This window comes from Numenius arquata, chromosome 29 (genome assembly GCF_964106895.1).
Source record: "Numenius arquata chromosome 29, bNumArq3.hap1.1, whole genome shotgun sequence".
Classification (NCBI taxonomy): Eukaryota; Metazoa; Chordata; class Aves; order Charadriiformes; family Scolopacidae; genus Numenius; species Numenius arquata.
The window spans coordinates 399,510-414,998 of NC_133604.1; the positions used below are offsets into that span (position 1 = coordinate 399,510).

At 60.8% G+C, this 15,489-nt stretch overlaps 2 protein-coding genes across 2 annotated transcripts in view; one reads left to right on the forward strand and one right to left on the reverse strand.

Annotated features, from left to right (window-relative positions):
• Nucleotides 1-252, forward strand: part of LOC141476216 (ATP-dependent 6-phosphofructokinase, muscle type-like) — a 5,818-nt gene extending 5,566 nt beyond the window's left edge. Inside the window, exon 8 of the mRNA XM_074164831.1 lies at nucleotides 241-252. Within this exon, the coding sequence (XP_074020932.1) occupies nucleotides 241-252 (12 nt within the window). The remainder of the gene's footprint in view (nucleotides 1-240) is intronic.
• Nucleotides 253-716: 464 nt separating this feature from the next.
• POU6F1 (POU class 6 homeobox 1) lies at nucleotides 717-12,757 on the reverse strand. The gene is given in 13 exon segments (XM_074164832.1): nucleotides 717-732; nucleotides 1,244-1,350; nucleotides 1,352-1,485; nucleotides 1,488-1,612; nucleotides 2,757-2,931; nucleotides 4,007-4,145; nucleotides 6,027-6,245; nucleotides 6,501-6,629; nucleotides 7,085-7,320; nucleotides 8,108-8,333; nucleotides 8,875-8,996; nucleotides 11,435-11,633; nucleotides 12,669-12,757. Coding segments are annotated over 13 exon segments (1,881 nt in total). The 5' UTR covers nucleotides 12,723-12,757.
• Nucleotides 12,758-15,489: the final 2,732 nt, after the last annotated feature.

The following is a 15,489-nucleotide window of genomic DNA, read 5'->3' on the forward strand; positions in this document are numbered from 1 at the left end:
GGTGCCTGCGGAGCTTCCCGGAGGGTAGCGGGTTCGAGTCCCGGCCTCCGGCTCATGCGTGCGCTGAGTTGCGCGGGTCTCAGCAGGCAGCGGGCGGGGGGGGGCTGGGGGGGGGGGGTCGCGGTGCTTTTCTCCCTCCCGGGGCTGCCGCGGGGGTGGAGGGAACGATGGGGTTTTCCCTAAAAACCCGGGTGCCAAGAGCTGCCCTCCCTCCGTGTCCCCCCAAGGGTCTGGGACCAGGAGGGGGAGTAGGGACCACCCCCAACCCCCCCCCCCCCCACCCCCCCCCCCCCCCCCCCCCCGGAAAAAAGGGAAAAGGAAAAGAAAAAAGAAAAATACTGTTTATTTCACATCACTACATCAAGTGCATCAGTCTGCCGTGTCCGGCGTCCCCTCCCCGTCCCCCCCAAACCGCCCCCCCTCCAGATGCTGCCTCTCCCCATCGCTCCCCAGGCTCGGGGCAGGGGGGGGACGTGGGATGGAGCCCCCCCCCAACCCGCCTGACCCCGCCGGCTTCAGGGTGGGGGAGGCGGGAAGAGGGTGCTGCCTCCGTTACGGGGTTCGCCCCCCCCCCCCAGAAAAATACCCCCCTTCTTGGGATGGTGGCGAAGTCCCCAAGCACCCAGGGGTGCCACCGGGAGGGGGTGGCACCGAGAAGGCCCCTCGGGGGGGTGAAACCAAAGCGAGGGGGGGTGAAATTAAATTGGGGCTCGCCCCTAACGAGCCACGATGCTACCGCGGAAAGACGGGAAAAGGGCCCAAAAAATGAAAATCACTCCTTTTTGGGGGGGCGGGGGGGGGGGGTGGTGACAATCGGGGCGTGCAGGCGGGGGGGGGGGAGAAGGGGGGGCGCTGTCACCACGCACGTCACAGGCAGGAGGAGGCATGAGGCAGGCGTGACGCCCGACGCGAACACGCTTAGGTCATGTGTGATGCGAGAGGGGAAAGGGGGGGAAAAGGGGGGACGAGAGGGGACACACGGACACATCTACGGGGTGGGGGGTGGGGGTGAAGGGCGAGGGGGGGGGGGGGACACCCCAACACCCACCGTGGGGGGGGCTGGAAGTGGATTGGGGGCTGGGAAGTGTGGGGTGGGGGGGGAGAAAATCGATGGCCAAAGTGCTGATGGGGTGGGCAATGGGGGGGTGGGGGGGGCAACCCCAACCCCGCTGCCCAGTTTTAGGGGGGGGGGGGGGGGGGGTAAAACACACACGCACACGCACACGCACACGCGCGCACACACGCACACACGCGCACCCTCCGGAATTTTAGGGATTTGGAAACGTTGAGTTTACTGGTGTTTTTGAGGGTCTGGCGACGGTTGCAGAACCAGACGCGGACGACTTCGCGGGTCGTAGTTGAGCTCCTTGGCGATTTCGGTGATCTCCTGGCCGGTGGGCAAGGCGTTCTTCTCGAAGTAGGCGTTGAGGGCTTCGATGGCCTGGGGGGTGAAGGAGGTACGACGTTTCCTTTTTTTCGAAGGTTCCCCCCGACGAACTCCATCAGGTTTTGTTGCCCTTCGCGGTTACGCAGCTCGGCTTCGCTCAACCATTTCTCCAGCACCGGTTTCAGTTTCTGGGCGCTTTTTGGGGTGATGTCCAACTTTTCGAACCTACGCCCGGAAAAAACTCAGGGAGGGAAGGGGTTGGGGTGGGGGGACGCGACACACACACACACACACACACACACACCAGGGGGGAGACGCCACCACAGGGTTGGGGGCACCCGGAGAGACCACGGCGGGGAGCGACGCCGCGGCGAGGGGCTTCACGGGGAGAGACCCCACTCACTCCTCCTTTTCACCCATTTTCCTCCTTTTCCCCCATTTTCCTCCTTTTCCCTAATTTTCCTTTTCTCCAATTTTCCTCTTCTCCATTTCTCTCCCTTTCCCACATTCTCCCTCTCTCCATTTTCCTCCTTCTCTCCGTTTTTCCTCCTTTTCTCGATTTTCCTCCTTTTCCCTAATTTTCCTTTTCTCCAATTTTCCTCTTCTCCATTTCTCTCCCTTTCCCACATTCTCCCTCTCTCCATTTTCCTCCTTCTCTCCGTTTTTCCTCCTTTTCTCTATTTTCCTCCTTTTCTCTATTTTCCTCCCTTTCCCTAATTTTCCTTTTTTCCAATTTCCCTCCTTTTCTCCAATTTTCCTCCTTTTCCCTAATTTTCTTTCCTCTTCCTAATTTCCCTTTTCTCCAATTTTCCTCCTTCTCTCCATTTTTTCTCCTTCTCTCCATTTTCCTCCCTCTCCGTAATTTCCCTTTTCTCCAATTTCCCTCCTTCTCTCCACTTTTCCTCCTTTTCTCCAATTTTCCTCCTTTTTTCCATTTTTCCTCCTTTTCACCCATTTTCCTCCTTTTCCCTAATTTTCCTTTTCTCCAATTTTCCTTCTTTTCTCCATTTTCCTCCTTTTCTCCCATTTTCCTCCCTTCCCCTAATTTTCCTTTTCTCCAATTTTCCTCCCTTTCTCCAATTTCCCCTCTTTTCTCCAATTTCCCCCCTTTCTCTACTTTTCCTCCTTTTTTCCACTTTCCCTTCCTTCTCCAATTTTCCTATTTTTCCCCCATTTCCCCCCTTTCTCTACTTTTCCTCCCTTTCCCCAACTTCCCTCTCTTCCTCCAATTTTCCTCCAATTCCCTTCCTTTCCCCGGTACCCCTCCCTTTCTCCCGCTTTCCTCCCTCTCTCCACTTTTCCTCCTGTTCCCTAATTTCCCTCTCTTTCCCGGTTGCCCCCGGGGGGGGGGGTTGGTGGCCCCCCGTACCTGCAGATGGCCGACTGGCTGTAGGCAGGTCCCTCGGTGGCCGTCAGGGCCTGTCCCACCTGCGTCTGCGTCAGCCCCAGGGACAAGCGCCGGATCTTGAAGTTCTTGGCGAATTCCCGGATCTCCTCCAGGTTTATCCCGTCCTCCTCCGCGCTGCTGTTGGGAGCCGGGGGCTCTGCCGGGGGAGGGATACGGGGAGGGGGGGGCTGCAGTGAAACGGCCACGGAGCCACCTCACCACCCGCCCCCCCATAACGAGCATCCCCTTCATTAGGCTCCCTAACGAAGGCTGAGGGGCCGGCGGTCATCCCTAAGGATCTGAGTGCGGGTGTGCGGCTCCCTCTCCCCATCCCAGGGGATCCCAGTCCTTGGCGTCCCTCCTGTACCCACCCCCAGTAACCCCAGCATCCTCTCCCCATCCCAGGGGATCCCAGTCCCTGGCGTCCCTCCCAGTAACCCCCCTCCCCAGTATCCCCAACATCCTCTCCCCATCCCAGGGGATCCCAGTCCCCGGCATCCCTCCCAGTAACACCTCCCTCAGTAACCCCAGCATCCCAGGGGAGCACAGTCCCCAGTATCCCTCTTCCCAGGGGAACCCAGACCCTGGTATCCCACCAGTATCCCTCCCAGTATCCCCCTCAATATCCCCAGCATCCGCTCCCCATTCCATGGGATCCCAGTTGCCAGCATCCTTCCGGTATTCCAGCCCAGTATCCCCAGCATCCTCTCTCCATCCCAGGGGAGTCGAGTCCCCAGTATCCCTCTTCCCAGGGGATCCCAGACTCCAGTATCCCACCAGTATCCCCATCATCCTCTCCCCTTACCAGGGGATCCCAGTCCCCAGTACCTGTCTTCCCAGGGGATTCCAGACCCTGGTATCCCCCCTGTATCCTCCCCAGTATCCCCCCCCAGTATCTCCAGCATCCTCTCCCCATCCCAGGGGATCCCAGTCCCCAGTATCCCTCTTCCCAGAGGATACCAGACCCTGATATCCCACCAGTATCCTCACCAGTATCCCCAGCACCCTCTCCCCACCCCAGGGGATCCCAGTCCCCAGTATCCCTCTTCCCAGGGGATACCAGACTCCAGTATCCCACCAGTATCCCCATCAATATCCCTAGCACCCTCTCCCCATCCCAGGGGATCCTACACCCCAGTAAATCTCTTCCCAGGGGATCTCAGTCCCTGGTATCTCTCTTCCCAGGGGACCCCAGTCCCCAGCACCCCCCAGTAACCCCCGCCGTGACTCACTGGAGACCAGTTGGCTGACGGTGGGGGTCTCGGAGCAGGTGATGGGGACGGGCGCAGGGGACGCCTTCGCCGCCGGGGCAGGGTTTGCCACCACCACGGTGGGCTGGGAGAGCGCCGGGGCCGGCTGGATGGGCTGGACCTGGGGCAGAGGGGGGGAGTTCAGCACCCCCAGAACAGGGGGTCCCCCTCTTCCAGCCCCACAGCTCCTCCCTGCCCCACCAGCTCCATCCACCACCTTCCTTTTGCTGACGGTGGAGGTGACACAGGCTGGGACGGGGGAGGTGACATCGGGAACCACCCAGCTCCATGTTGGGAATGGGGCCGTGACAATTCTCTACTGGGTTTGGGGGGTCCCACCACGTAGGTTTGGGGGTGACCAGCACCTCTGCTCACACCCAGGTGAGGCTTGGCCACGTCCCATCCCAGCTGGGAAATTTGGTGGGCACAGAGAGTGGGACGCCCCATGGGACAGGAGGGGTCACATCCCCAAGATGCCCATGGTCTCCCAAAGCCACACAGCCAGGTCCCAAAAATGCCCATGGGCTCCCAAAGCCACGTGGTTGGGTCCCAAAGACACCCATGGGCTCCCAAAGCCTGTGGCCAAGTCCCAAAGCCACGTGGCCAAATCCCAAAGATACCCATGGGCTCCCAAAGCCACGTGGTTGGGTCCCAAAGACGCCCATGGGCTCCCAAAGCCACGTGGTTGGGTCCCAAAGATGCCCATGGGCTCCCAAAGCCACGTGGTTGGGTCCCAAAGATGCTCTTGGGCTCCCAAAGCCACGTGGTTGGGTCCCAAAGACGCCCATGGGCTCCCAAAGCCACGTGGTTGGGTCCCAAAAATGCCCATGGGCTCCCAAAGCCACGTGGCTGCATCCCAAAAATGCCCACGGGCTCCCAAAGCCTGTGGCCAAGTCCCAAAGCAACATTGCTGGGTCCCAAAGCCACATGGCCAGGTCCCAAAGATGCTCATGGACTCCCAAAGCCATGTGGCCGGGTCCCAAAGACACTCACGTCCTCCCAAAGTAAGGTGGTTGGGTCCCAAAGCCACGTGGCCACATCCCAAAGGTGCTGATGTGCTCCCAAAACAATGAGGTTGGATCCCAGAGTCACATGGCTGGGTCCCAAAGGTGCTCACAAGCCACACACTTGGGTCCCGAACATGGGTCCCACACTTGGGTCCTCCTAAAGCAACGTGTCTGGGTCCCAAGGCCACGTGTCTGGGTCCCAAAGCCACACGGTTGGGTCCAAAGATGCTCACACGCCCCCGCAGCAACGTGGTTGGGTCCCAAAAGCCACATGTTGGGGTCCCAAAGGTGCCCCAAGGATGCTCATGTCCTCCTAAAGTAACGTGGCCAGGTCCCAAAGCCACATGGCTGGGTCCCAAAGGTGCTCATGTCCTCCTAAAGCAACGTGGCCAGGTCCCAAAGCCACATGGCTGGGTCCCAAAGGTGCTCACAAGCCACACACTTGGGTCCCAAAGGTGCTCATGTCCTCCTAAAGCAACGTGGCCGGGTCCCAAGGTCACACAGCCGGGTTCCAAAGACGCTCACGTGCCCCCAAAGCCCCGTGGCTGGATCCCAAAGGTGCTCACATGCTCCCAAAGCCACACGTTGGGGTCCCAAAGCCACATGGCTGGGTCCAAAGATGCTCACACGCCCCAAAAGCAACGTGGGTGGGTCCCAAAGCCACATCTTGGGGTCCCAAAGCCACACACCTGGGCCCCAAGGATGCTCACGTCCTCCTAAAGCAACGTGGCCAGGTCCCAAAGCCACACGGCTGGGTCCCAAAGGCGCTCACGTGTCCCCAAAGCACCGTGGCCGGGTCCCAAAGCCACACATCTGGGTCCCAAAACCACACGGCCGGGTCCCAAAGGCGCTCACGTGTCCCCAAAGCACCGTGGCCAGGTCCCAAAACACGGCAGGCGCGTCCCAAAGGTGCTCAGCTGCTCCCGCAGGCACGCAGCAGGGGACATGGCCAGCCCTTTGGCCACGAGGCCACCAGCCCGGTGCCCGCGGCTCACCTCGTTCTTGGCGGGGGGGTCGGGGGTGGCGGTTTTCTTGATGGCGGCCGCCGGGATGGCGCTGCCGGCCAACGTGGCGATGACCTGGCCCTGGGCATTGAGCAGCAGTTGGGGCGTCACCGTCTGTACCTGCAGGTTCTGGGCCGGCAGCGCGGCCGGGACAGGGCTGGTGGCCGCCATCCCGGGGGGGTTCACCACCCACGGCAGGGTCCCGATCACCTGGGCGAGGGGGAAGGGGAAAACCAGGGCTGGGGGGGGGGGTGGCATCCTGCAAACACCCCTTTCCCAGGGCTGGGGTGGGGGGGGGGACACACGCTGGATGCATCCATCCCCTCCTCTCCCCGGGAAAAACAACCCCCTGGCCGGGGTCGGGGTGGGGGGGGGGGAGGGGGGTGCCGGTGGTGGGTTTGCAAGGACAGGTTGTGTGTGTGTGTGTGTGTGTGTCCGTGTGTGTCCCCCCCCCGGCAGCGGTACCTGGCCCTGGGCGTTGGTGAGGATCTGGCCCGTGATGCCCTGCACGCTGGAGATGGTGTTGGCGATGACGGGGGCGGCCGCCAAAGAGCCCAGGAGTTGGGTTTGACCCCCCAGAGAAGCCGCGCTGATCTGCGGAGAACCGAGAGCCGGGGGTCAGAGACCCGGCTGGCACCCCGGGGGGCCACCGCGTGTGTCGTGTCCCGTCCCGTCCCCCCCCCGCCTCCACCGTGCACGGCCGGCCACCCCCTTCCCCGCGGCAGGGTGACTCCTGCCTCCTCGTCGCCGCCGCGGGACGCGGTCCCTCGATGTCCTTAAATCCGTATTTTAGGGGTTTTTTTTTTTTTAAGCTTCCTGCTCGGCCGTTCCTCCTTCGCCGGGGAAACTGAGGCTGGGATCTGGCATCATCCCCCCCCCGGGGGAGACGACGGGCAGAACCGGAGGAGCTTCGTCCCCGGGGCGGGGGGCGGGGGGGGGGGGGGGCGGAGAAACAGGGCTTCTCGCATCTCTCCGTGGCCACCGGAGGAAAGGGAAACCGGTTGCCCAACTCGCCCATCTCCAAGCCGCGAGCTGCCCGGGCTCCTTACTATGCCAGGGTTAAAGGCAAATCCGGCCGGTTGGACGGTGATCTGGGTCTGCGTCTCTAAAGGCTTGGCCACGGGCGGCGTGGGCGCTGCGGGGGGCTGTGGCAGGATGGGGGGCTGGCTGGATGCCGCGGGGAAGACGCCGGGGGGCTGGAGGGGGGGCCGGGGCTGGACGGCAGCCTGCAGGGGCTGGGGGGGCTGCAGCGGCGCTTGGATGGTGGTGTTCAGCACGGCGGCGGCTGCGGAGCAAAGAGACGGGAGAGAGCGTGAGCCTGGCGGGGCGGGTGTGACGGGGACATGGGGGGGACCCCGAGCTCGGGGTGTCCCCTCACCCCACCCCCCCCCCACCCCCCTGCTCACTGTCCCCTCCCAAAGGGAACCAAATCACCAGGTGATTCATCTCCAGAAGGTCGTGGCACGGCAGCCAAAGGTCCTCTCAGCTTCCCCTCCGTGGGGGCTGAGCCCCCCCTCCCCGTGGCAGCAGGACCCATCCTGCCCTGCTGGGGTGCTGGGGACACCCCAAACCAGGTGCTGCTGCCATCAAAGAGGGTGGGGGTCACCTCTGGGGTCCCCATCACCTCCCTTGTCCACGTATCGCCCCCGGGACAGGCTCCGTCCCCCGTGGGAGCTCGAGAGAGGATTCTCTCTTTTAGGGAAAGGCATAAATCCTGCCCTGGCCACCGCCGGGGTGGGGGGGTACTGACCCCCCCCTTGCTCTCACACCCCATTGAAATGGGGTGCCAACCCCAGAGCCCCAAATCCCACCTGGACCTCACACCCCATCCCCGTGTGCTGCCTTCCTCCCTTTCCCCATCCTCATCCCGCTTTCCTCTTCTCCCACAAACCAAACCTCCCCCCCCCCCCTCTCTCCTCAAATTTCTGGCCGTTTCAGACCCTTCCTGCAGAGAAGGGCCTGGCTTCGGCACAAATTGAGGGGAGGAGGGGGGGAGGAGGGAAGGGGAAAGGGAGGAGGAGGATGAGGAGGATGAATTAAGGAGGCTGCGAAGGCGAAGAGCAGCCGGTTACCTTGCAGATTGGCTATGGGCGGTTTGAAAATTCCCCCTGTAGGAGAAGGAGCCGTCAATCCGGGAAGGGCAGCGACCGTTGCTGTAGGAAATGTCCACACAGCCAGCCCCTGCTGACCTGCCACTTGACCTGCAATACTGATGGGGATAAGAAGAGGTTGAGTAACTGTCCCTGCGGGAACCATTACTCCTGTCACAACTGTTGCTAAGTTTTCCTGAGTCAAGACCTGCAAAAGTAAACAAGATTTAAAAAAGAACAAAAATCAACGCCACTGCACAACAGCATCAGCGGAGCATAAGTCTTTGTGTAAAAAAGGGGGGGGGGGGGCGCGCATAGACCCGGGGGTCCCTCCCCTATCTGCAGCTGGGTGCCCAGCTCTGCGGAGCCCCCTCTCCGTGGGGAGATGTGTGTGTGTGTGGGGGGGGATCACCCCCCCCCCCCCATCCCCAAGTCTCACAAACCCCCCCGCCTCCCAATAAGGACTCTCTCTGGCAGCACCTCGGGGGCGCGAGGCCCTTGGGGAGGGCGCCAAGCAGAGGGAAAGCCCCTTGGTTCGGGGTGTAGGTCCTACACCCCGCGCCACGAGCCCCCCCCCCTGCCCTCGGGCTCTGCCTACGGCAAGCGGACGCCTCCCCGGGGTGGGGGGGGGTGTGGGGTGTGTGTCTCCCCAGAACGTGTCCCCCACCCCTTACCACGTCCCCTCCCTTCCACCCCATCCCTGGCCCCCCCCTCTCCCATCCCGCTCCGTTGGCCGGGGGGGTAGTTACCTGTGGGGTGGCCTGCACGGCCAGCGGGGCCACCGTCTGGGGCTGTTGGCTAGTGGGGTGGCCCAAGGTGCCGAGGGGGGGGACGGCGCTGGGGGACGCTCCGGTGGCCGCTTTGGCTTTGCCTGGGAAAAGGGCAGAGGGAGAGGGGGTTGGAGAGATGCTGCCGGGGGGGGGGGAGCCATAGCGGCAAAGGATGGGGGGTGAGAGTGGGGGGCACCCCAATTACGGGGGTCCCCGAGGAGGTGCAGCCCCACGGAGCCGGCGTGAAACCCTCACGGGACATCCTCGGGGGGCAGGACCCCCCCAAAGTGGGGTCAGTGCCCACCTCATGGGACGCAGGGGGCTGGTTTAGGGAGGAGGCAAAAGGAGGGAGAATTTGGGTGATTTTGGGGGGGGACTAAGCGTGGGAAATGGGGGGGTGGGGGGGGTCCGGGGATAAAAAGCAGCAGCCGCGTCGCCAGCGCTTTGCTGGGCTGCGGGCGCCTCCCTGGGGCCACCGGATCCAGCGGGAGGTATTTTCCTCCCTTCCCCAATTAGCAGTAATTAAAACGGTGTCGCCCCCCCCCCAGTCAATCCCCCCGAAGAAAGGACCAAGGTCACCTGGCAGAAGAGGGGGGGGGGGGGGCTCCCTGCGGGCTGAGCTCCGTGGGGTGTCCTTCGACCTCTCCCCCCTCCCAAAATTCACAGTATATTCCAATTTCCTAGTTCTCCTGACCATCCGAGCAAGGGGAAACCTTGCTCCTGATCCCTATTTATTACGGGCAAAATTAATTACTTGGGTTTGGAGCAGCCCCTTGTATTTATTCTCCTCCACTTCTAATAACGGCAACCCCCGAGGATAAAATCCACTTAAATCCTCTTCTGTTTTTGTAAAAAAACCCGCCCTTTTCCTGCCTTTGGCAAAAAACCCCACCCAACTTTTACCAAATAAATACTTTTTTTCAGCTTTTTTTTTTTTTTTTTTTTTTTTTTTTCCAGAGCCAGACGTTTCTCGGGTTTGGTTCCTCGCCCAGAAATAACTACAGGTCTGGAAGACTTAAAAAAAAAAAGCCTTTTTTGAATGATTTTGTTTTTAAAAATTTCCCACTGAACCCCAAGCAGAGGTAACACCCAGCGCTTCCCAAATCCCAGAGACCGTGCTCCGGGCCACTCCCGTGGGTTTTCCGTCTCCTGACGAGATTTTCCTCCCCTCCCTACGGCAGCAGGATCATAGCATCCCCCGGAGTATTCTCCCCCCAAGGGACACTCGCCTCCTCCTCCTCCTCCTCCTCCTCCTCCTCTTACTGACCGGCCCCCAAAGGAGCCAGGATCCTGCCCCTTTTCTTTGGGCAAAAGCAGGAGGATCCGGCTGTGCCCTGTGTCACGGAGGTGACCCGCAGAGAAAAGTCTCCTATTAATAAATAAAACACAAGAGGGGACGGGAGAGGGAATGGGAGAGGGAACAGGAGAGGGAATGGGAAAGGGGACGGGAGAGGGGACAGGAGAGGGGATGGGAAAGGGGACAGGAGAGGGGATGGAAGAGAGGATGGGAAAGGGGATGGAAGAGGGGACAGGAGAGGGAATGGGAGAGGGGACAGGAGAGGGGATGGAAGAGGGGATGGGAAAGGGGATGGGAAAGGGGATGGGAGAGGGGATGGGAGAGAGGATGGGAAAGGGGACAGGAGAGGGGATGGGAGAGGGGATAGAAGAGGGGATGGGAAAGGGGATGGGAGAGGGGATGGGAGAGAGGATGGGAAAGGGGACAGGAGAGGGGACAGGAGAGGGGATGGAAGAGGGAACGGAAGAGGGAACAGGAGAGGGGACGGGAGAGGGGATGGGAAAGGGGATGGGAAAGGGGATGGGAGAGGGGATGGGAGAGAGGATGGGAAAGGGGACAGGAGAGGGGATGGGAGAGGGGATAGAAGAGGGGATGGGAAAGGGGATGGGAGAGGGGATGGGAGAGAGGATGGGAAAGGGGACAGGAGAGGGGACAGGAGAGGGGATGGAAGAGGGAACGGAAGAGGGAACAGGAGAGGGGACGGGAGAGGGGACGGGAGAGGGGCGCTTGGAGTTGGATTCGGGATGGATGGGCAGGAGGATGGGGCCGGTGGCCAAAAAGCAGCGAGGAATAAAGCGGGATTTCCCCGAAAGGCTTTTAAAAGCAGCGAGGAATAAAGCGGGATCTTCCCAAAGGTTTTTTCCAGAGCTGCATTCCCGTGGAAAAAGGGATGCACCCAGCTCAGCACCCTGGGGGCGAGGGGGAGAGGAATCCCAAGCCCCCGCTCTATGAGGCTGCAGGAAAACCGAGCTCCCTGGAAAAACATCCCATGGATGAGTGTCCTGCACGTGTTTGAGGGCTGTCCTCGAGGCAGGACGCTCTTCCCCATCACCTCCCACAGAAGGAACTGGTTTTGCTGACTCCTAAACTGGGGAGGGGGATGCTCCGGAGCGGGGTGTGAGACTGAGGATGGGCACAGCTCATCCTCTTGGCTCCGACCCAGCGGTCCAGACTCCAACTTGGCTTCCAGGGATGGAGGGAGCAGGGCCAGGGAATGAGTTCCGGGGAAGGAAGGTGTCTCACCGGCTTTCTCCCCGCTGCAGGAGCTCTGGGTGCTGGGTGGGACGTCCTCTGTGCCCGGGGGGCCAGTTTCTCCCGGGGAGCCCCGTGCTACCTCCCCTGATGGCATCTCCGGGGCTTTCCGGTCCTCCTCGGCCGGGAGCGGAGCATCCACGCCGACCTCCAGCACCCGGATGGTTTCGTGACCGGACATGACAATAACCTGCAAATATACCCCAAAAACATCCATCAGCTCCAGGCATCCGACCCCACAACCCCACGGGGGTGTCCCCTGGGGGTCACGCACCCCAGGGCAGGGTGAAGCAGCTCCCCCTGCCCCACGGGACGTGTCTTGGGGTGACCCTTAAAACAAACCAAGCAGAGCCCACGCTGTCCCCTCCAAGAGGGGTAGGACAGGGGGGGTGGCAGCCCCTCCAGCCCCTCGCTGCCTTAATTAATCAGGAGTTTCTGGGCTCTGATAAGCCCAGCTCCACCTGTGTTGGTGGGTGACATCCCCAGCAGGTAAGAGATGGCTGTTGGTGGCCACGGTGGCCCTGGCAAAGTTGGCAGCACCGTATCGGCAGCTCTAGAGCGAGCTCTGATCTACAGCCCCAGGGTCGGGTGAACCCTCTGGATCACGACAGGATTTCCCCTGTGTGACATCCCTTGGGGACACATAGGGAGCAGAGGTACCAGCTCCTCCTCCTCCAGCTCTCCAGCTGGCAACCAAACCCCGTAGCAAAGGTCTCCCGCAAACAGCACCCACCACCTCGCCGGGACAGGGACCTCGTGCCTCCTCTTCATCGTTAAAAACCACCCGAGATGAGGCCACCAAGCTCCAAAAGATGGATTAAAAACCACCCGAGATGAGGCCACCAAGCTCCAAAAGATGGATTAAAAACCACCCGAGATGAGGCCACCAAGCTCCAAAAGATGGATTAAAAACCACCCGAGATGAGGCCACCAAGCTCCAAAAGATGGATTAAAAACCACCCGAGATGAGGCCACCAAGCTCCAAAAGATGGATTAAAAACCACCCGAGATGAGGCCACCAAGCTCCAAAAGACGGAGCTGAACATCTCCATGCCCAAGCCTGGGGGCAAACGGGCTGGTTGCGAGCATGGGGCAGGCACAAGGTGGGGGTTTCACCCCATGCAGTGGGGCTCGGGCTGTTGCTGAACCCCAGCTCCCCACTCTTGGGCCCCCCTCTGGGTTGTGGGGTGCTGTAGGGTGGGGAGGGAGCCGGTGATGGCCGTACCTGCTCGTTGACCGTCAGTGGAGCCTCCTGGGGCTGCACGGCTTCCGTGTCCATGGTGTCCCGGCGAAGGTGGGAGAGGGCTCAGACCTTCCACATGCTGCAAACGGGGGACAGGAGAGGGTCCGTCACCACCCCAGCGAGTGGCTCGGGGCGGGGGTCACACGCTGGTTTGACCAAAGCTGGTCACCCCCCTGTTCCCCTCTGGCTCCACCACCCACCTCTCCCCCCGCCCCCATGCTGGGGATTCGGGGCAGCGCAGAGCTTCCTAATGCCCTCCTGCCCCACACCGCTCCTCTCCAGGGGGGGCTTTGGCATCTGGGGTACCCCCACCACTTCCCGTCCTCTCGGCAAAGAGGCCACGGACGTGGGGCAGCGTAATTTATCGGGCGAGCATCAAATCTACAAGCAGCAGAGCACGGGAAGGGTGATTCCAAGGGCCAAGCCTTTCCCCTTCTCCTCTCCCGTTGGGAGATGAGGAGGCAACTCCTAAAGCTGCTTTAAAAACCCTAAAAACCAGGCAAAAACCCACATGAAACTGCCCAGAGAGGGTCCTCAAGGTCTCCGTGTGACACTGGGCAGCCCTCCCAAGCCCTCGACGGCGAGGAGAGTCAACCTGCTCTTTCCCGAGGGGACCTAAACTGCTGGGGACACTTCATGAAGCTGCTGAGACGAGCCCGTGATGGAGGGAAGGGGCTGGTCCCACCTGTTGGAAGCCAACTCTTCCTCTTCCAACACCCTTGGGTAACTCATTTGGTCACGTATTGTCCCCCCTCGCCGCCTTCCAGAAGCGGAATTGCCTTTACAAGAGGCTTAGGAATTTTTTCTTAGGGACATCTCGGGGATGTCCGTTCAGGGTGGCCCGGGGGTGACGTTCACAATCACTCCAGGCGTGTGCCAAGGTCTCCTTGTTTGGGAAACTGCTCAGGAGCCCAGGGCACCTTGATGCTCTGGTAGATGCAGCCAGACCTCAGCTTGCCCCGAGGTGTCCCAAAACGCTGGTCACAGAATCCCAGAACAATATGGGGTGGGAAGGGACCTCTGGAGATCATCTCCCCCAACCCCCGGCCAGAGCAGGTCCCACCCAGAGCAAGTGGGATTAATCCAGGGGGGGTTTGGAATGTCTCCAGAGATGGAGACCCCACCACCTCTCTGGGCAGCCTCTTCCAGGGCTCTGCCACCCTCAAAGTGAAGAAGTTCCTCCTCATATTTAGGTAGAACTTCTTATGTCCCAACTTCTTATGTCCCAGTTTGTGCCCGTTCCCTCTTGTCCTGTCACCTCCAGCCCTGGGGGCCACCAGCCCCGTGCTGGGCCCCATCCTGTCCCTGTCCCACCAGGGAGGTCACAGGGACCAGCCAGCTCAGCCCTGGGCAAGCTCTGCAAATCCGAGCCTCCCCGGGCTCAGGACTCATCCAAAAAGAGAATTTCAGCCCCAAACTCTTGTTAGTGCATCTCATCCATGGGTTTTTCCTTCTGCCAGGGAATCTGGAGCAGCTTGGGCGTCCCCTGCCATGACACATCCACCCTCAGCCCAGGAGGCACTTCCAGGACGGGGGAAACATCCCCCCGGCGCCGTTTTAGGAGCCCTTTATCATTTCTCCGCGTCTCCGAAGCCACCGGTCTCCTGCAGGGGCCACCGAGTGTATCCCGAGCCGGAGCCCGGAGGACGGGCTACTTGCTTCCACCAGCCGCTGGCCACGGCTCTGCCCCCCCCCCCCCCCCCCCGCTTTCACAGAATCACAGAATCTTCTTGGTTGGAAGGGACCTTTGAGATCATCAAGTCCAACCAACAAAAAAAAAAACCAAAAAAAAAAACCCCAAAAAAACCATACCACCTCCCCCCCCCCCCCCCCAAAAAAAAAAACCCAAACCAGAACATCAAACACCAAACCCAAACCAACCCAAACACCCCCACACCCACACCCACACCCAAAGAGACGCAACCCAACCATCTCGGGCACTGGAGCGTGGCCTGAAGTGCCACCTCTACACGTTCCTCAAATCACTCCAGGGATGGCGACTCCCCCACCTCCCTGGGCAGGCTGTTCCAGTGCCCGACCACCCTCTCAGGAAAGTCCTTCTTCCCAAGATCCAATCTAAACCTCCCCTGCCCCAACTTCACACCATTCCCTCTGCTCCTGTCGTTATTCCCTCGGGAGAAGAGGCCGACACCCACCTCTCTACACCCTCCTTCCAGGGAGTTTAGTTGGAGAAGGGGAGATTTAGATTGGATATTGGGAAAAAGTTCTTTCCTCTGAGGGTGGTGGGACACTGGAACGGGTTGCCCAGGGAGGTGGTTGAGGCCCCTTCCCTTGAGATATTCAAGGTGAAGCTCAACGAGGCCCTGGACGACCTCGTCTAGTTGGGGGTGTCCCTGCTGACTGCGGGGGGGTCGGACTAGATTCATAGATTCATAGATCGGTCCGGGCCGGAAGGGACCTCCAAAGGTCATCTAGATGACCTTTGGAGGTCCCTTCCGGCCCGGACCGATCTATGAATCTATGAGTTGTAGAGGGCAATGAGGTCTCCCCTCAACCTCCTCTTCTCCAAAGAGTTCCCTCAGCCTCTCCTCCTATGACTTGTTCTCCAGACCCCTCACCAGCTTGGTGGCTCTCCTCTGGACACGCTCCGGCACCTCAATGTCCTTCTCGTAGCGAGGGGCCCAGAACTGAACACAGCACTCCAGGTGGCACCATCACTGCCCTGCTCCTGCTGGCCACGCTGTTCTTGACACAGGCCAGGATGCCGTCCGTTGGCCACCTTGGCCACCTGGGCACACTGCTGGCTCACGTTCAGCCGGCTGGCCACCAACACCCCCAGGTC